Below are 21777 nucleotides of genomic sequence, written 5' to 3'. Positions count from 1 at the left end.
CTACAGGATCATTAATTTTCAACAATTGATGAGAGTGTTATCATGTCTGTTTACAGAAACTGTTCGTAGAGCGGGTACTTTGGCTAGAAAATTATAAAACATACAAATAAGTCTTTATATAATTCAATCAATGTTTGCTTCGATCTTTACACAAATTTGTCTCCATGGTTGAAAACTGCCAAAGATACATTAATAGATTTCGCAGCCCTTATGGAGTTCCAGTGCTCTTCCATATCCAAAGGGAAAGTATCAAACATGTATTTGGGGACTAAACTCATGTTCAACAGGTGTAGATTCTTACATTGGGTCAACAAATGTTGATTACTTCGATGCAAAACAAAAGAGGTGATGGCTGGCAGGTTTAGCCCCTTTTGGGTTGGGACCATGCCTGATTTGCATATGGACTTTCCCCTGTTGTAATGGCTTGGCAGGCGAAGAACGATGGTCTGGAGGGTTGCCCAGAGAAATCCCAGAGGTTCGGATTAATGCAAACCGTGCAGCCATCACCCCCTTTGCTTTGCATTACTTAGATGAGCGGCACAAGGTACGCTGAATCTTGGGCCAAGTACCAAAAGTGTAGGCAGTAAATTGAATCTCGATAACATTATAACTAGATAACTGAGATTAATCATATGAGAGGCTGGGCTGAGGTATTGGAATGTCTGTCTACAATGTTGCCTTCATGTTTTCTTTGCACCAGTATCATTTGTGTTATATCTCCAGTCGAACAGTTTGGCCATATTATTCAAAGTTGCATCTAACTGGCAGACTATGGTTTCATGGAAAGGTTTGCAAGCTTTATAAACTGTGCCATTGTCTTTCAATGCACCGTGACATTGTGAAAAGACCAGTGGTCAAAGTGTATGAAAAGAAGTAGTGGAACTGTTCCCTACTGGCCTGTCCCCAGTCCCCACGAACCCCATCACCAGGGCACCACCCACCCACAATACAAACCCCTGAACACATATGTCTGCTGTTTAAGTGAACCTCCGCTGCAGTGCACTGAAGAGCAAGTTTCAACTTATTCCTACACATTTATTTTAAAACGAAACCATTCCAGAACGGTTTCATTTTAAAATAAAAGTATAGGAACAGTAAAACTTAATTTAAAAAAGTAGAGGAGCATCGCCCCTGCCCACTTGGACCACTGGAAAAGATTTGCCAAATAATCCTAGCAGTGACTTGTCATATGTTGTTAGCATTCTGATGTATAACAAACAACATGTTATTTGATATAATGTAAGTAATGAGTTGCTTCTACTGGAAAACCATAATCCGAAAGCATCACTCCACAGTTTTCCCTCCAGTGTCCTCAACCAACCAACATTAGATAGATCCATGTTACATGCCTGGGATTATGCTTGCTCATATATTTTAAGTAGGCCCTGAATTGAGGTTCCCCTACTGCATGTGTTATGAACAGGACTCTGCTTATAGCCCTGGTGTTGGTATCATTTCCCAGTCGAGGTTTTATATTATTGTTACCTAGAGACACACCAAGGTAACCACATTCATCAACTTGTTCAATGGGCACATCAGCTATTCTCCATCTTGATTTGAGTTTGGATTGAGACTCATCACACACCACGATTTTTGCTTTAATGTAATTAATTTTTAAATACGTACAGCTGGCATGAGCCGCGAATGCCAATAGGGAGCAGTGCAAACTGGTACGTGTCTCGTCCAGTATCATGTTTTCTGTGCATCCCAACCAGAGGATAGGATTCCCGCAGCATAGGATTCCCTTTTATCTTTGGAGGGGAGCAGCATAGGATTCCCTTTTATCTTTGGAGGGGAGCAGCATAGGATTCCCTTTTATCTTTGGAGGGAAGCAGCATAAGATTCCCTTTTATCTTTGGAGGGAAGCAGCATAGGATTCCCTTTAATCTTTGGAGGGAAGCAGCATAGGATTCCCTTTTATCTTTGGAGGGAAGCAGCATAGGATTCCCTTTTATCTTTGGAGGGAAGCAGCATAGGATTCCCTTTTATCTTTGGAGGGAAAGAGCATAGGATTCTCTTTTATCTTTGGAGGGAAGCAGCATAGGATTCCCTTTTATCTTTGGAGGGAAGCAGCAGGTATCAGGCTTGCATGCTGTTTAGGAAATGTACTGTCTCAGCTGGTGGATGATAGACAATGTGACCGGACATTGCATTATAAAAAGAGAAGCAGGACATTGAGGGGGGTACAAAGAGGAATAAGGAGACGAGCCTGAGTACTCTTTCCTTCCTCATCCTGAATGTTCTCTTTGACTTCTCCCTTGATGTACTTTCCCCCTCCTCAATGTCCCATTGTCCATTCTCCCTATCTACTCCATGAGCCTCTTCCCATATCCTATTTCCTTCCTTCTTTTCAATGATCTCGCCACCTGCATCCTTATCGTCTCCATTTGCATTCTCTCTGAGGCTCCTTCCTCCCTTCATCTCAATGTGGTTAAGTAAGTGTTCTTAGTACTCTACCTTCTGCCCTCTTCTCTGATGTGCTTTCACCTTCCTTTCTCCCTTGAACTGCCTCTCTGCAAGTGACTTGCACCTGCTTCTCAGCCTTCCCTCTACAACGTTCCGTATCCTCCTGTGCATGTCTTTCTCAGTATCTCGTCAGCCTCCTTTCTTGGCCAGTCCATGGCCTACTCTCTCTAGCTCTCCTTAAAGCGTCCTCACTCCTCCTCGCCTCAGCTCTCCACAGCTTCCTCTCTTGGGAGGATAGTTCAGTGGCAACATGCTCGCCTTGGAAGCAAAACGACATGGAGCAACACAGGTTCGATCCCCGGGTCCGCGCTTAGAAACCTCTGGGTATTAAGCGCGTCATAAATAACCCATCATATCATATCTACTCACAAGCACCCTGAGGCAAAACTCCCCTTTTTTTCTAACATGGCCTCACTCCTCTCTGTGGTTCTGCCTATGTGGGATCGAATGCCCCTGTGTCCGTTAATTGTCTCCGCAGTGTGATTGGAGTAGCGGGTTAACTGGATTGTACGCATCTGCAATTCCCTATTGCAACAATCCTCGGCTAGGCTGTAGAGCGACATGTATCAAGCCAATTTTAGACTTGGCCACCATATCAGATTCCCCTTTGTGTACTCCAGACTCTGTTGGGTGGACCGCTCTTGTGCTTCCTCTCAGATACTGACAGGGGCTACCCAGGCTCCACTTATGGCTCTGCCAACATACATACAGTGCAGCAAGGTTGTTACATATCATTTACCCCTCTGCTGCTTCACATAAGAAGCATCATTAAAAGGCCTCTGACTACTTTGGGGTGATCCAACCACTGGGATATCTCTTAAAGTTACAGACAAAGGTTTGGGTACATTTTAAGTCCTGTGGCCAGGTTGGGTGGTTCGGGGCATCCCCCTTGTAGGCCTGCTGCGCTGAGCATCACACCAGCAGTGGTGGCACCTGGCCCAAGTGGCAATCCCATTCAACGCCTCCAGTCACAACAGGAGACTTCATCAAAGGCCAAACCTATACAATTGATTGTGCTAATTGCTATACTGCCTGCTGGGGATGTTACGCCATTGCCTGATGGGGGTCATGTCCCATGCCGCTGCCTGAACATTGCTCTCTCGCTACGCAACTCATTGAACTCTTTCTGGATGCGAATGTGTTAATGCCTTAAAAGAAAATCATCATTATGCTTTGCTTTTTGGAGTGACTATCTATGATATAGCATTGTTGTGACAACACTGATGTCAACATAATTTATGTATTTATGCGTTATATACTTTCAGCCGAATGACTGTATATGCAACACACACAATACAAAACACAGTTACATATATGTAGCACAGAGAATAAAACCATCAAGCCACTTAAACATGGTAAAATAGACTAACCACCCTTCACACATGTCAACATAATGATTCTCATAAGACCTGCACAGAATGAAGTCATGTTCTGAGAAGATCCTGTGGAAAACCCGTTGAGACTCAAGGTAGATGGGTGAGGATGAAAACTGGCCAGGAAAAAGCAAATCAATAGCGGGTCCTTTTCTTTTTCAGGAAACTACCATTGCATCGCCAGTGATTTTGCGGGTGGATCCAAAGGGATATTATGTCTACTGGACGTTTCAGAGCAAGGTAAGATACACCTTATTCAATGGATCCTTCCGAGCATTTTAGGAGTCACACTCAAGTGTATACATGTTTGTTATACTTCAGTCCACTCTGGAAGGGCAACATGCCAGCCTTGGGTGCAGGTCAATGCCACGCGTCATGGGTTTCATACCCCTTCCAGGGTGTCTCGGCTCTTCACCCTCACCCCCACTAACCCTCCAGGCTGATCATTTACCTACCACATGGTTGGTAATAATGGTGGTCCTAAGAAACATCAGTTACCAGGAGCTCCCGCAAAGGATTACCGGTGATAGCGGCATGATATAAAACACCAATGTTAATTATTCATTTGATTTGTTTTTATATTTTTTCAAAATACACAGAAGCACTTGCCCAGAATATACAACTGCACTAGTCAATAATCAGCAGATATCAGAAATCTAGGCAGAAATAATCAGCTATCTGAAGCGATTCTGTTGCCAGATACTAAGAGTTGCAATCTATACTGGTTCCTCCAGGTGATGACAGGGTAATAATCATGTTCTAATGCCTAAAAACGTTTTACATTTGGGGAGCCCATATTAACCTGCCATGTTCTGCACCCCAGGAACCCTTCGTATGCCAGGAGTAACCTATCAGCAGGCATTAACCGATGTTACACCACCCATCTTAGAAGGCTTTCTCGATCCCAGCAGACATCATTGCCATCATCTGGGTAGGCTTCCACTGGGCACCACCAAGTGTATGAGTGACTTTGAAATGGTGGCATGCCCCAAAAAAGCAGCCCATGCCTCCCTCCTCCATTACTTCAATCCTTTTTGGGATGATGGTGCTGGTTGTGAGAGGCGATTCACTGGCAACATTTCTTCTGGTGGAAGGGCTTTCAAGGGTCTGTCCAGAGGGTGCCCTGATACCCTGAGCCACAGTGTCAAATGGCACTATTTGCAGCAGGCAGACATATGTCATTACATGCATGTGAGCTAATCATGTGATCTTCTTTCAATATTACCAGGTGTCAATGTAAAGCTATGCCTTGCTCCTGTAATGAACAGAGGATGTATGCATATTAAACTTAGCAGTTGAATACAGCAGAGGGGAGGAGGTTGAACGGGGTAGTATACATGCAGATTATTTTCCTGACGGTCCCAGCAACTACTTAATATGGGGCTTAAAATCCACAGGGTGCCTAGTAGGTTTTTGGCAGGGCGAACGATTTCTTGGGCAGCAGACTCAACAGGGAACCCACATGTTATGCTATGCTATGGTGCATTTTGTATAGCACCTTATGTACCATTGGTATGATCTAAAAGCACTGTGGGTAAAACGCCCTCGGGGACTGGACCGTGGTCCGTATCAGTGGAGAAAGTAGTGTAGCATATGGTGCTTGTGTACACTTGGTATGTGTGCAGCCAGAGTGGTTTGCACCGGTTGCTGCATTCTAATGCTATGTGTGGTGCGGTGGATGTGAGCGATCAGTGTAATGTGCGCAGCAAGGAGGGTGGTCTCTGAGTCTGCATTCTGGCTGCTATGGGGCCTGTGTAAGAGATTAAGGGCCTCATTACGACTTTGGAGGTAGCCATGGCGCTATTAGCGCCATAGCTGCCTTCAAAATTGTGTCTGGGTCCGGTTTGGTGAAGAGGGGACTTCCTGGGACATTCCGCCCTAGGCGGACCCGGTAAATCCCCATTCCAAATGCCATTCCCCATTCCCCTTTAAGCCCCCATAGGACTCAATGGGAAGGTGCTAATAACAGGCTAATTGCGGGCCCGTTATTAGCTCCAAAGTCCCTTAACGGGTCCCGTAAAGAACGTGTGGTCAGATCACACGTCCTTTACGATTCCTGCTAAGGGACCTCAGAATTGGGCGGTAAGGGATTACTGGCACCGGTCTCCTTACCGGTGCCCGGTATCCCTTACCAGCCACCTCGGAATGAGGCCCTAAGTGTGCCGCTAGGCCAATTTTCTTGTGGGGTATAGCTGCGTTCCACCAGGCTGTTGAGGGGGTACTATGAGCGATGCAGCTATGTGTGCAGCTAGGCCGAATTGATCGAGGGGTGTTCCGTTTGTTGATGTAAAGTGGAGAGTGAGCATATTGGTATGAATGAGAGTCTATGGTTATCGATGGGTGGCCCACCTTCCCTTTCTTGGGGTGCTTGTGGAGCTCATTGCGCCGGCTGTTTCTGTCCTGGTGGTCCTTGGCAGTGGATTTCAGAGAGAAGTAAACTGGCCGGTGAGGGTATGTTGTGTTATCTCGGTCGGCAGTCCTTTTCCAAACGCTCTGTAGTGGTACTCGGAGTGCCCATTTTCCGGGGTCCCTGGTGTAATATTACGCTGGGTTGCTGGTGCTTTGTGAGTTATTGCATCAGTCTAGCCAAGCATAGTTACTTCTGTGCCTCCAGTGCACGGTTCTAAGTTCTTATTCCTAGGTAAGCAGGGGTCACCTCTATTGATCATATAACACAAGCTATGCTTTGGTGGTTGAGCTGGGCACGTGCAGTCGGAGATCCTTTGATCCTTAAGCTGACTTCCATGCCCTGACTGTTCATGCTTTTCCGGGGAAAAGTAATTAATTCATTGGTTAGCCGTCTTCTTTCGGGTTAACGCTGATTCTCTCTAAACTTTGGCCTTTGGATGATAGATGTATAGCCTTAGGTAGACCCTTTTACAGATTTGGGAAAATCCATGTTTTTTACGTTTTTTACGGAAGGCCATGTAGTCCTGTTTGTGTCGAATATTGGGAGGTAGTGAATTCCACAGAGTTGGTGCCAAGGTAGGATAGGCTGACCCTCCAAGTATGGCTGAATTGGAGGATGGGATCATTTGTAGGAGGGCTCTGCTTGTCCTTAGGGTGCGTGTTGAACAGTAGTGCATAGTCTTCTCTTGAAGGTATGTCGGGCCGGACCTGTTCAATCCTCGGTGGGTGATGCACAGGATTTTGAATGTAGCCCTTCGTTCAATAGGTAGCTAGTGGAGGGGGCAGAGAGCAGGCGAGATGTAGTCCCCTCGTCCCAGTGCAAGGAGGAGTTTTGCAGCTCCGTTTTGTCATTTTGGACTCTTTGGAGTTTGTTAAGTTGGTAAGCCGGAGTACCCAGGTACATGGAGTTTGCATAGTGCAGTCTGGACATGACGATAGACATAATTGAAGCCAGTCTGTTCGGGAAGGTGAGATAAGGGAAGATGCATCTCAGGAACCTGTGGTGGTAGTGGCAGGATTTGGATACATTATTCATCTGGTGGGACAGGGTTAGGCCCGAGTCCAATGTGCATCCAAGGTATTTGACTGTGTTGGAGGTACGGGAGGGGGTGCCCAGGGAAGGAGGCCATGGGAGTGGTTGCAGGAGTAGAGCTGTGTTTTCCCTGGGTTGCGAAGGAGGTGGTTTCTAGTCATCCGTTGGTCTAGATCACTAAGGCACGCTGCTAAGTCGGGGCATTCATCAAAGCTTGTTTTGGGGATTCTCAGGATAATTTGGGTGTTGACAGCATAATTGTAGGAGGTGAGGTTGTGTGAGCGGATGATCCCTGTCAGCGGGGTCATGTAGGGTTTGAAAAGGAGCGCAGAAAGGCAAGTGCCCTGGGGTACTCCAGTGTTCACTGGGCAAGCTGAAGGGGGGAGGATAGTGATTTGTTTCCTGTTGTTAAGGAACGAGGCAATCCAGTACAGTGCAAGTCTCAGATTCCAAGGGAGTGGAGCCGGTAGAGGAGGCTTGAGTGGTTAATTGTGTCAAAGGCAGCTGAGACATCAAGAAGAACCAGAGCGGCACATCCTTCAGAGTCTGCAGTGACTTTGAGGTCATCCCAGATCGAGATCAGTGTGGTTTCAGTTCCATGGAGAGGCCAGAAGCCAGACTGAGCAGGGTCTAGTAGGTTGTTGGATTCAGCAAAAAGATTGAGTTGAGAGTAGGCAGAGTGGTCAATGAGTTTTGCCAAAAATCTGGGTTTGGAGATGGGTCTGTAATTGGGGTTTTACGTGCGCTACTTTGAACGGGTCTGGGAAGGAGCCAGAGGAGAAGTAGTCATTGATTATGAGCCTAGCCTGTTTTCCTGCACAGGTGGAGGAGACGATTTCATTGAGGAGAGTGGGGGGGCAAGGATCAAGGGGGGACCCATAGGGTCTGCTGCTGGACAGCAGTTTGAGGAATTCCTACTTGGCTTGAAGAAGTTGAAGGTTGGCACTGTAGGGGGGGATCTTGAGAGGCGGGTGTTGGGCAGGGGTGAGGTTGGAGAGTTTGGCATTAAGGGTGGCAGTTCTGTCCAGTGCTGTACTGTGGAAATGATGGGAGAGGGAGTTGCAGAGCGCGTTCATGGGCGTGGTCCACGCAGTGGTGCAAGTGGGCTTCACAAATTCCGAGATGATCCTATTGAGCTCTTTACTGCTGCTGTGGCAGGTTAGGATTCTTTTTTTTATTATAGTAGTTTTTTTTTGTCCTTTCGGATCTCAGATTTGTAGTTACGGTGATGGTGGACGAACGGTTGCCAGACATTTGGTCGAAAACATTTGGTCGAATTACAATATGGTCGAATCAATTTGGTCGAAAAAATGGTCAATTTTTTTTTTTTTTTTTTTGGGTGGGTCCCCCCCCAACCCCCGTTTTTGGTGTTAAAACAACTTTTTTTACCTATTTTTACCTATACTAGAGCAAAAAAAAAAATATACTTTAAAAAAAAAAATTCGACCTTTTTTTTTTCAACCAAATTGATTCGACCAATTTGTCATTCGATCAAATATATTCGACCATTTGACTGGACACCTGGACGAACAGGGATTTGCAAAAGGGGCATTTTTGATGCTCGTCATTTGCGCTCGATGTAGCGGTTATGGGTTTTGACAGTCTTCAGGTGGGGGGTGAACCATTTGTGGATAGGTCAGTTGCTGGTGTGGGCGTGGCGGGAGGGAGGACTGAGTCACTGAGACAAGAGTCAAAGATTCGATAGGTTGAGGTCTGTCTGTGGTTGGGAGTGAGCGTAACAAGGCTTCAGCCAGGTCAGGCAGTGCCGTGACCATGTTTCAGCATTTGTGGTCATGTGATGAGACTGGGCAGACCTTGGGTGGTGGGGTCAGTGTCCGGATAGAGAAAGGTAGGGTTGAGAGGTCTGTCCAGATTAGGGGTTTGGGGCTGAACACTGAGACGAGGTCAGAGCGGCTGAAGAGTGCATCAAGGGTGTGGCCTCCGATGTGGGTGGGACCTGTGATATGCCCGGAGAGTTTGAGTGCCACTAGGCTGTCGACCAGGGGTTGGGTTATGGAGTTGTTGGGTACATCAACCAGATATTGTAGTCCCCCAGTAGAGTGAGTGAAGGATGGTTGACCAGAATGGTAGCTAGTGAGTCACAGAGATTGTTGGCAAAATGTCTGTCGTATCCCGTTGGCCTGAAGATGAGTCGGAAAACGGTGTGAGAAAGTGGGCAACAGGGAGAGTATGACCAGCAGAGATTTGCAGTTTGCTGTGTGTGGCTGGGTTTCTGTGAGGGAGATGGATATGTGGAGTTTGTGGAGGATGGCTACTCTGCCACCTCTGGTGGCTTTGTTGTGGCAGAGGACTACAATGTCTTCAATATGCCTTAATAAAGAACTGGGTTTTTCGTGAGTGTGGCCCTTCAGACCAGACCTTAACTGCACACGGGTGCTTACTTTTTTGTCCTGCATCCTGAACTATTCCCTCTCCACTCCTCTACCTCAGAGCTGGGAGATGGCCTAAGTGGAGTGTAAACTAGTATTCTAGCATCTGCACAACATAATGTTGCGATACTCAGGAAATGCACAAAGTTGCGTGTACACGTAACTTCAACAGAGTTTTTCCCTCTTCTCGGTATACACTGGGTTGCACATGTCTCAAGTGCATAGCACTAGTACGCAGTGTCATGTGCGGAGAACTTCTCTGTCATCACCCTCCACGTGCACAACCCACAGATACAAATACAATAGGTAACTCTAATCCTCAAACTTGCACTCAAACTGGACTCTGATGGACAGGTTTTTCACATCATTTGAGCTGGGGGAAAAACAATTACAGATTGCAGCCCCACACTGAACCCGCATCTGTTTGACCTCACATTTGTCCATGCAGTCACAACATACAGGCAATCCACATTCAAGTCGCCATTCATCTGGTCCACAAGTTTCCACACTCCTTGCATGGACACTGTTTCTGCCCAGATCAGATTTCAATGTGGGCAGAGCGACCTGCACCCCAATGAATTCCATCTGTTTTTTTGTGTTATGTTACAATGCTTTCATACTGCACCAAATCACAACCATAGTAGTGTCACAGGGCCAACATGCCTAGAAACAGATGGAATCCATAGAAATCCCTTATACCAGCGACCAATATATATATTTTATTTATTGAGTTTTAGCTGAATTTAATCAACTGTTTTCAATTCGCAATACAAACAATACTTATTTCGTTTTACATTTTACAAAAGGAGAAAATTCAATTATTTACATAAATAAGAAATCACAAAATTGATTGTCAACATAAAATCAATATAATCAGAAACAATTTAAAACAGTACAATTATACAATCTTATACCCATCTTGTGTTGCAAAATGATGGATTTCTAATTGTATTAATTCATACTGCAAATGTTTTCAGCTTGACGATAATTCATTATCATTTACATTCAAATGCTGAGATTTAAGAAGATTCACCGTGGCTTTTCTTAAACTTATATTAGGTGAGCTAATGATGAAAGCCCATCTAAGTTTAGGCATCACATTTGCAATTAAAAACATATGTTTCTCAAAAACTTGTTTCTCAAACAGACAAGCGCTGAACATTCTATGATGTTATGTTGTAGAGTTTCTTTTATTAAAGGGTTTTTACAAAATCTACAGAAGTTCTCCGCATCGCTGATTTTCCTATGCTGCGCTAGGACATCACGCATAAGCCACAGATTAAATCGCAGTCTTAGAATAGACAAACGTATTTGCGGGGAAGGGGCTTTAATTAGATAAGGCTCAGCAAACCCTATTTTCTTATCACCAAAACATTGGCTATTAAAGGGTTTGTATTGAAGACATATTGCGCGTGTATTAATCCAATCTTGGAAAAAGATTTTCTTTTTGGCTCTTTCAGGGCTTGTGATTAAGGTTTCCAGAGTGATATCCGCCGTGACCATAAGTTGATAGACATATTTGATCCATTTTTGAATAAACACATGGGTAGTTGAAAACATATAAGATGACAAAACTGCAAGAATTGTTTCTTCCTTAATGTAAACAATACATTTACGAAATAAGGCACATAGTTGCCAATGATATTTTGCCTTTAAGGAAATAAGACCCAGCTCATAACTCAGCAACAGACCTGTGGAGGATTGTGGAACATTTAGGATATTTCTCCAAAATATAGCCTCTAATTTATTAAGAAAATCAGATGTAATAATATTATTTGTTTCCAACCCATACAATAGAGAGGGCGACATTTTTTGTCGCCAAAAGAGTAGGACTGCGTTAATTGTAAATTTGCCATATTTGTATTGAATGAGTAAAGTATGAAGCTGTGATCCGGATGAAGAATTTCCATTGAATGGTAGGCCTAGATATTTATAATTAGGCACGATGACTAGATTGATATCTTTAATTCTCCATTTAAATTTGTTTCTGGTAGTACATTTAGGAGTATAAACTACTATTTGTGATTTTTTTTAAGTTCATAGAAAGTTCATTGTCTTCAAAGTATTTGGTTAAAGCAGATAATAACTTTTGTAACCGTGTCAGAGTTTTTGAAATTAAAACAATGTCATCTGCATACCATAAGGCTTGAATTGCCACCGTGTTTAGTTTTGGTGAATCAGAAGATATGGTCAAAAAAACTTCTCTTACATCATGGATATAAAAATTGAATAGGGCCGCGGCAAGGATACAGCCCTGCTTCAGCCCTCTTGATGTTTTTATCACTGCTGAGAGTAAGCCCAAAATAGAGAGTCTGACCTGTATAGAAGTGGAAGAGTGTAACATGAAGATGATGTCAATAAGACTTGATGGACATTTTGCTCTGATTAATTTTTCAGTCAATTTAACTCTAGAAACCAAATCAAAAGCGGCATTCAAATCAATGAATGCAAAGAACAATTACATTTTTGTATTATGTGCTTGTTTTTTCAAGGCGTTGAGTGACATTAAATTGACTGCTGTGCCCATTCCCGCCGCAAAGCCTTTTTGATTTCGGTCACGATGGTTATTAATTTGTGACCACTTGTTGAGATCTCTCAGCACTAAATGAGAGAAGATCTTTCCAGGTGAGTCCAGTAAGGCAATCGGGCAGTAATTTGAACACATTCCTCGATCACCCTTCTTAAAAATTGGAACTATAAGAGATGAACGCCATGAGTCTGGTATCTTTTGAGATCTGAGGATATGTTGAAAGATGTTATTAAGGATGGCCACCCACTGCTTTGGATGTTGTTTCAGCATGTAATTTGTAAGGCCATCATGTCCTGCAGCATGTGAGGATGATGACTTAAGTATAAATTCCTCTATTATAGTTTCTGAACATTCTTAGAGCGTTGGTAAATTGGTTCTAATTTTATATTGATATTGATCAAAGGTCTTATCAGCACATAGCTCTGAAAAATGTGTTACCCACTGATGTTCTGGGACACCATTTAACTGGGATTGAATTTGATTGTTTCCCGATTTTTCATTCAATAGTTGCCAAATTTGTGAGGAACATTTATTATTTATAGTGGAAAGGAAAGTTTCACTGTCTTGTTGGAACATTTTTTCCCTGTGAGCTCTTAACCAATTTCTATACCGACATATAATCGATTTACGTGCATGTATTCTGTCAGCTGCAGGAGGTTGATTTGAGCATCTCAGTTGTCTTCGATATATTCTTTTTGCTTGCTGAATTTGAAAATCAAATACGTGGTTATGCTTCTTCATGGTTGAATTATTAGGAACATGTAATTTTCTGAACAATGACAAGGCTCCCACATATGATTGAAAGTAAGACCGTGTTTGTTGCATACTCAAAGTATGATTTAATGATGATAAATTATTGGGAGTCCATCTGAGCGTGATTTAGCATTATTAGTAATAAGGGATTGGGTCATCCATTGTTGGTTTTGCTCATTGGTAAGGTCACTCCAGGACCATGTTATCATTAACATGTGATGATCACTCTCTGTTTGTGTTGTTATTTCAAAATTTGTTGCCTGCATAAATAATTTTTCGGACAAGTATATGTAGTCAATGGTGCTCTTAGAGTAGCCCCTGTGCCATGTTGATTGTGATGGAACATCTCCTGGTAAAGATCCATTTGCCATTCTCATATTTACATCTTTCATAAAGTTGTTCCACTTCCCGACTTCTTTCATTTTTTTCCCTTTCAGTAATTCAATGCAATCAAGATTAAGATCTCCAACCAAATTTGTTGATGTAATTTCACAGGATTTTGCAATTAATTCGAACAGCATAGATAAATCTCTGTAGAAGGTCTTGTCCGAAATGGCCGCAGGATTTCTATACAAATTGATGAGTGCTAAAACTTCAGAGCCATTTGAAATTCTGACAAGTTGGGTAAAATTATAAGGGCATATCCAGGGGTGTAATTTTAGGCTTGAGCTGGTTTTAACTGCGACCAAAAGGCCCACCATAGTTCGACCTTTCTGAGCTGGTATCGCCGAAAGGAGAGCTATGTCATGGTCATCCCACGCTGGAGTTGCTGTTATCCATGTCTCCTGTAAGGCTACTATGTCAGCTTCGTTCAGGTTAGAGTTCTGTCCCCATTGAAGAGGGCTATTTCCCCTGTTATTCCAACTTGTGAGCGTGATGGAGATTGTTTTATTGGCCTCTTGAAATAACGGTTATGTTTGTGTAATGATATTGTTTCCCATCTGTATTTTGTTTTGTCCCAAGTCACAATATGAACATTGACATTCAGGGTGATTAGTTTTTTTTATGTTTGTTGATCCACTAGTTTTACCAGATTCATACGTTCAGGATCTTGAGCTAAAAGGAATCCTCTTCCAAACACCTCCATTTTTGCTCGCCACAGTGTATTCAAAACCAAGCCTGATTTCATCCACAAACGTACACTTGATAAATTCACGTCAAAATAAACTTGACCTGATCAATGTCTGCAGACGTAATGTCCTCTAGTTCATTGATGTCATTAAATATATTTAAGACACTTGTTCTCGATAGGTCATATTTTTGATAAGGGGCTTCGCGACATTTCAGTATCAGCGTATGATGTTGTGCAAATTTGTTCTTTCTAATTTCTGGTTTTTGATTTTTATTATTACAATACTCAGCTAAATCATGATGATTGAATTCTTTCATCTGAACAGTTTTCTGTTGAAACTTCTCTGGTGCAGATGTTCTCTGTTGCACTTGATTACTAGAGGATCCATGGAATTTTGTATTGACTGCTGTTTGTCTATCATCGTTTATAAAAGTTACAGTCTTCATTTCATTTTCACGCTGAAGAAAGTAGCTTTCCACTGCCATTTTAATTGAAGTAGTCTGATCATTTGTATTTTGTATATTTTCATTTTCTTTTGAGACTGAAAACGGAGGATTCATTGGGGTTAATTGTTTAGGTCGCTCTGAAAATGCATTCGAATTCAATCTCGCTTGACAAAAAGTGGTATCAGATTCGCAATGGCATGCATGCACTACTGTTAGCCCAGCTTCTTTTACTGGGACGACAATCTTTGTGTCAGTAGCACATTGTGAAAGATAAGTTTCTACAGCTGCTTTGATTATGTCAATCTGATCATTTGGATTTCTTATCGCTTTTGGTTGAGTTGAGGGCACAACGAGTGAATCGGATGAGAGTAATTGTTTGGATTGCATAGGCAGTACAGGTGGATTTAATCCATCTGGAATGTCAATTGCATCAGTCTCTGGTGCAGTTACTAATTGATTTAAAGGTGAATGATTCAGCGGTTGAGGTGGGGGCGTTTCCTTTTGTTGTGAAGAACTAGATCCCATAACTTCTTTTAATGATGACTTGATTTTTTGATGTTCTTTAGAGGATTTTGTGAGATCAATCACTTGCATACGTGAATGTTGGTTAATTGATTTATTTACTTTATTGCTTGTTTGGTAGGGCTTTGTTACAAGGTGTCTTGCCCGCCCTTTACTACGAGTTTGTTTACTGAAAACTTCGTATGACTCTTTAGTCAACTTCTGCATGTCAGCAACTCGTTGATTCTCAACACTTATCCAGGATGAGTTGGGGTCCACTGTAATGGGTGCTTCACTTTCCATCGGGCGGATGACATGGTCAAAAGCTGGTAAAGCTGGTAAAGCTTGGGTTATCATACTTGTTGCAGATTGCATCGTCTCTGCAATTGGGATGCCAACATTATTCGTAGAATCGATAGTTAATTTTTGCGATGAGGATGGTAGATGGTAATGAGGATGAGATTCGATCCACATCGCTATCTGATCTATTTTAGCAGACTGTTGATTAATTTTTAATTCAAGTCCTTCGAATAATTTAAGTATGCTATGGGTTGTCGAGTTTACTGCTACCAGGGTAATTTCAATTAAACCTTGGTTAGCGGGAGGTGTTAATTGTTCTTTGGATAAAGTTCGATGTCTTGAAGTTGGTAGAATATAGGATGCAGCAAGAGAAATAGAAGAGTCAATTGAGCAACGCTGACGATAATCAGGGGACACTGTCCGAGGAGGGGATACCATACCTCTGCTACTAGCATGGGTTGAAATTTCTGAAAATACTTCCTCGTTTTCCTCGGTTCCAGAGGTCTCTTCGATTTGAGTCAACTGTGACCTACAGCCTTTATCTTTTTCTTTTCAGTTGTCTTTAGAACTTTCAAAATGGTGGTATCAGATACACGTAATTCTTCAGGCTTCTGAATCTCCTCATGGCTCACCGAGGCTACCTTGGGATTATCAGATTGTACAACGATGGGCAGAGAATCTTTTTCAGCAACTTTTAGAGGGGGCAAAATGAACGAATATCTTTGCTGGGAATTGGAGTTCTGAGCCTCGAAGTAAGAGTTATGGATTTACTTATAGAAGCTTGTTTTATTTTTTCAATTGATTTAGGCAAATCAGAACTTAAAGGTGTACCTAAGGGTGTACCTGGTTGCTTAACTGTACTAGGCATGTTAGATTTTAATGTGTAAGGCTGCTTGCTCATAAGCAAACTCACACCTTAGTGAACTCACACCTTAGTGTAAAGGACCAGGACTAGCTACCAATATGTTTGTACACAGTAGGACCCATTTCTACGCACTCCTGTGTTCCTGTGCACAAACAGTGGTAACAATGGGACAAAAAAACTCATAATGTATTTTGTATGTGTTTTTATTTGAAGAGTCAGGATGTCAATTTTGATCACATATGAGTTACAATAACACATTTGCAGATGGTGGATGCATTCCCACCAAGGGTCCCTCTACAACTGCAGAAATATATGCACAAGTAGTGAGCCCATTTATGAGGGCATTAACACTTAGGACATAGACCCAGGGACACAAACAAAACAATTAGAAACAAAATGTGTCTAAGAAAACAGGTGATTTACAAAGGTAACATTAACCTAAAGGGGGGCACGTGCCTCAAACTAAAGAGGAGTACTAATTAAATATACAAAATTACATTATTAAGCATCACTGGAGACAGTGCTGGGATCAGGGAGAGAGGATGGGGGAGAAAGGAGCCCCCTCTTTATCAAATAATTGAAGTTTCAGCCAAGCTTTGAAGAGATCCATATTTGGGCTGGCTTCTATTGTTATGGGCAGTGGTTCCAGTGGAGCAAGTAGGGAGAAAGAGCGTAAGCGAAATGCGGCTCAGGGAGGACATGGAATGGTGTATTTGAGTGCAGAAGAGGATCCAAAGGAACGAGATGGTGAGCAAAGTGAGAAAGTCATGGGAAACCCATGGCCACTCTTACTCCTGTGCCATTTACTGTTCCAGGCAGAGTATGTTTAAGATCTATACGGATCAAAATGATCCCATTGCTATGGTATTAACTGAAGACTTGCATTACAAATAATGTATGTTTAGAATTTAGTGTATGCAGTAGCCTGCTTGTCTACCCGATTACCCTGCTACAGAGGTGACTTTTGAAAAAGAATGTATGTAGTAAACCATAATAGCAGAATTAACCGAACATGCACCTTATGCGATGATGGAAATTGAATAGGACCCTCCAGGTCTAGTGCTTGAAGGTTAATATGTTTTATTTGAATACTTCTGTCAAAATTACATTAGGGAAAATATAGGGAAATAGTAAATAGTATTATGAAGAAACTACCTATAGCCTACAGTTGTTTTTCACAAAATATTTCCTTCCCGTTTTATTTTTGTGACCACTAGCCATGATCTGTGATTTTTCTTTGATTATTCTGAAGATAATACTCATGACAAATCTGACCAAAAATACATAATGATCTTAACCAGGCATTCTGTGTTTTGGCAACTTCTACCGCAAGATCTGCAAGCAGGGGATCTTGTTGGCAAAATCTTAGTACAATAGGTCACTATGAACGTCACTAAATACACAGCGTCCCATTGGTTACACAAACTATAGGTCCCTTAACTACGCGGCCCCCTATAATTGGCTGGCACTCTTACATTTGTCAGTACTTTTCAACCCACGTTAGGAGCATGCAAGGCTGGACTTCCAGGTGCTGGTGGGTTGGTCATAAGCATAGCTTCCCACCAATTAGTATACTATCTATCATCACCTCAGTGGTCTGCACGTCAATTAAGGCTTTGAACTTGGCCTTGTAAGTGTTCCTTGCTCTGGAGAATACGAGGGAGTGGAGGCATGCTCTGTCTCCTTGCATAGCTGGGGTTCATCATGTTTCTCCAGCTTCATCCCTCCCCATGACTAAAGACCACAAATTTGAGCTCTGGTGCATTTAAAATACTATTATTTAATGAACCTCTGATGTCTTCCTTGTTATCGTTCATTTCTTCTGAACAGGAGTTTCGTTCTTTCACACGATTGTAACTACTGTCTGATCATTCCAGCCTAACAGGACCTTGGCCTTTTGGGGCTGGTCCAGCCTCACTCTTTTGATATTTATTTCTGTAATTCAATAGCTTTTCAAGTGTGACACACTGGGAAAGGCCTTCCTTTCTTGGTCCAGCTCTGCTATAATACGTAGTGGAATCATCTATTCTTTACTTACTCCTATATATGTATACGGTGGCGCATGCCGCATTCTATTCACTACATAGCTAACCTCAAGAATACTTTGTCTGCTTGTGTTTCTTTGAACGTATAAAATAACTTGATATCTTCATCATTTGTGTAGCATAAGCCTCTTCATCTTGTGCCCGAGATGTCACTTATCTTTGATACTTTCTTGATGCCTTATAGAATATCTACATTCTCTTGTCTCTGCATGTCTTCTAGGTGCATCAATATCACTTCTCATGACGTCACCAATCTGCTCGTTTTCTCTTTTTTCATGCTTCTTCTGGGATTTCATTCAAATGGCCATCATACTGTCGTGTATGCAGGTATGGCTTTCTCAATGGGAACCTTGCCTCTAGGGTTCTCCTTGGTATCGGTATTTTCACTGGTACTCTATGTGTTTCACACTCTGGCTCCCAACATATAAGCAATATGGGCGAGATGCTTGGCGGGGGGGGGGGGTTCTTGTCTCCTTCTCTACACCTCACAACTGAAAATATCAGGCAGGCATCGTCAACTGGTTACAGGGGGACAGCTTTTGAAAGAGCAAAGTTTTAAGCTTCTTTAAGAACACTTCAGTGGATTTCATTGCCCTGAGATTGGGGGTATTTTGGTCCAGACTTTCAGGGCTGCTACGAAGATAGCACCTTTTTCTACCAGTGTAAATTTACATCTGGGGACCTTCCATAGATTCAAATTGTTAAATCTAATATCTTGAATAGATGATTTACGCTCTAGTAGTTCCGCTAGGTACTCCGGATTTGACAATGTAAGACGTTTGTGAGTAATCACGATAAGCCAATATGTCTTGCTGTGGCATGCCATTTTTTACTGTGCATCATCAAGGCTACAGCAAACATGATAAGTGTTATTACATGTCTGCCCTCCATTGTGAAGCCAGTTTTGACATGCTTTCTTATGGTGGCATTGCATTTTTAATAGCAAAGCGGTAAAATAGGTCAGCAAGCTGAGCGCTCGCTGCTGCAATCTATTTGTGATCTACAGGTCGCAGGTTCAAATCTCGTCAAGGCCAACTAAGCCTTTCATTCTTCTGAGGCTGACAAATTAGTGCCAACTATGGTTGGGATGATAATTGTATTTAAATATGTGCTATGTACAGCACTTTCGCAAAAGTGCTATATGAAGAACATTAATGAAAGCATTAATGAGCCTGGGCACTGGAGGTGACTTGCATCTGTTTATGTTTTTGGATACTGTATTATCGCAGCAACAGGGATCTACTTTCCATATAATGACAATAACCGACATGCAGCTATAATTGGCACTGGTGTTACGCTACAGCCAATTAGCCAATGCTTTAGCGTTTCTGCCTCCTTCGGTTTTTTACAGAGCCGTAAATTTCATTTTTGCCAAGGGATCCCTCCTATGGAACCCCACTTTTGTAGGGAGCCTAGTAAGTTAAGACAAAAGCGCATACAGCGCATATACATTTAAAGATATTTAGGCCCTGGGAATCTCATCACGGAGGACTGTATCTCCTTATATTTTCTCAGGTGCGTGGTTAGCTCCTTGTGTAGTTTATACAATGACATTCTCTGTAGAACTTTCACCATTTTACTATTTTCATTTTGTTGTACATCTTCACCAGGCTTTCCATCTGTGTAAGCATGTTTGAGTCTATTTCGGCAAGAGTCGGTTCACAGCACTCCCCAAAATTGCTCAATGCAGTGCCATAATCATTGCTTAAAGATATACTCAAATCTTCAAATAGCAAACCTGATGGTGGAACCAATATTGACTCGGCCTATGTTGTACTATTGGGTCCAACTCTATCATATCATCACCCCTTCCATGACATAGGAAGACAGCACCCTTGTTAAAATGTGGTTGGTATCTAAAATATTGTTGTCGGCTTCAGTATGTAATTGGTATTTTAAAATGTTTACGTTTATGTATTTTTTAAAATCCTACAACCCACTTCCGGTAATGTCACCAGGGTTAAAGAGGAACTGATACCATCTGGGTCAAAGATCAAGTGACATCACTTCCTGTGATGTCATCAGTTCGGTGATGTCATTTCCGCTATCCCTGGAATTTTTGGTGAATCGATGCTCCCGCCCAGAACCCATTAAAACAACAGTATCAACAAATGCACACTAGTAATCAAATATGGGACAGAGGTATCGTCTGCTTATGGGGTGCTTTTTGTGCAGGGGGAGTCCCCTGTGAATCCCACATGAACTATATAATGTTATTTATCTGAAGAAGTCCATTTTTACTCGACTGGTGCGACATTGTTTTTTCCTCAGTCACTCTACTAGATTAAAATCACCCACCGGTACCCACACATATTTGGACTTAACTTCAAAATGACAGAAAGCACTCAGGGACACAACAAACTGATGGAAATGCACTTGAAGAAATGCACACAGTTAAATGCACTCAAGTTGTTCGCTGGACAGCCTACGTTATATGCACATCAGAAGGTCCATTCTCCTTTCATCCATGCCACAGATAGAACATGGCACTGCGAGGTCACATCAGTCTGTGCCCCATATCTTGAATCAGGACTGTGCACAATATACATGTATAACAGACCTATCGAAGCCAGCCACTGGATTTGAATGGCTATGCTTGATGACTGATGATGGCAACATCCCATTGTCAGTTGCATAGGGTCAATGGGCACAGGTCCCCCTTATAAGGTATGTCTGGGGTGCCACATCTCAGTACATGTCAGTGCACTATTGTCTGGGCCAGGGCCAACGTGCTGCTGATTATGATGTTGCTGGCAGCACCACCCACTGGCACAGTCCACTGCTGCCATTATTGACGTCACCCATTCTCATCAATGGTGTCCACCCACTGCCACAGCTGACTACTTCCACCATCGTCCTGCCCACTACCACTGTATGCATAGCTTTGGCGATGGGGTGGCAATGGGCGATGGGCTGAATTCCAAGTTCCAGTTGAACAAAAATATCAGAATGGTTATAGAAATGTTCAGGTGTAAAGACACTATACACATAGTTACCTTTTCACAATCGTGTGCACAGTTCAGCACCTGAAGCTAATGACAGCTTATGGCATAGATCATCTCAAACGCTTGAGGCAATGCATTGTGCATTCCTGCAGCTGGGCTGTGCAGTGTGCCACACAGCACTCCGTTTTTAAGGCTCATTTGCAAGGGCAAATATATACAGATTTGAAGAGCCACCACTGAGCCCAAATTGTTTCGAAATATCCTTTATAGTTACTCCCTACTGCACCCATTCACTATCTACATTTCCCCCTTGAGCTCCTTAAAAGACCGCTATTGTGACTCCCACTACCCAGATTGCGACAATGCTGCTCCTCTCATGTCATACTCCTACTGCACACCATGGCTTCATTGCTGCAGAGTCATTCTACTGCTTCAGATCCTGCCACAGCTGCCTCAGAGCACCTCAATTATAACAAAGGGTTTAAGCGAGCATGCAGTAGCTAACACACCTTCAGCATCTCTGAGTCAGTGTCACACTGAGGTAGTAGGGTTTGATAGGGGAACATAGACTCTTTCAGACACTCCTTCAGCATCTCTGCTTGAGCGTCTGTGCATGCGATAACTGGCACTCCTTCAGCATCTCTGAGTC

The 21777-nt window shown here is 42.7% G+C and overlaps 1 protein-coding gene across 1 annotated transcript in view; it reads left to right on the top strand.

Annotated features, from left to right (window-relative positions):
• PLCB2 (phospholipase C beta 2) overlaps positions 1-21777 on the top strand; it is a 1211696-nt gene that overhangs the window by 220006 nt on the left and 969913 nt on the right. The window contains exon 2 of the mRNA XM_069637528.1: positions 4002-4079. Coding sequence (XP_069493629.1) covers positions 4002-4079 — 78 coding nt within the window. The remainder of the gene's footprint in view (positions 1-4001; positions 4080-21777) is intronic.

Source organism: Ambystoma mexicanum, chromosome 14, assembly GCF_040938575.1.
Source record: "Ambystoma mexicanum isolate Mex_15411 chromosome 14, UKY_AmexF1_1, whole genome shotgun sequence".
Lineage (NCBI taxonomy): Eukaryota > Metazoa > Chordata > Amphibia > Caudata > Ambystomatidae > Ambystoma > Ambystoma mexicanum.
Note: the sequence above shows the minus strand (reverse complement) of the source record. Positions and strands in the feature narration are given on the sequence as shown.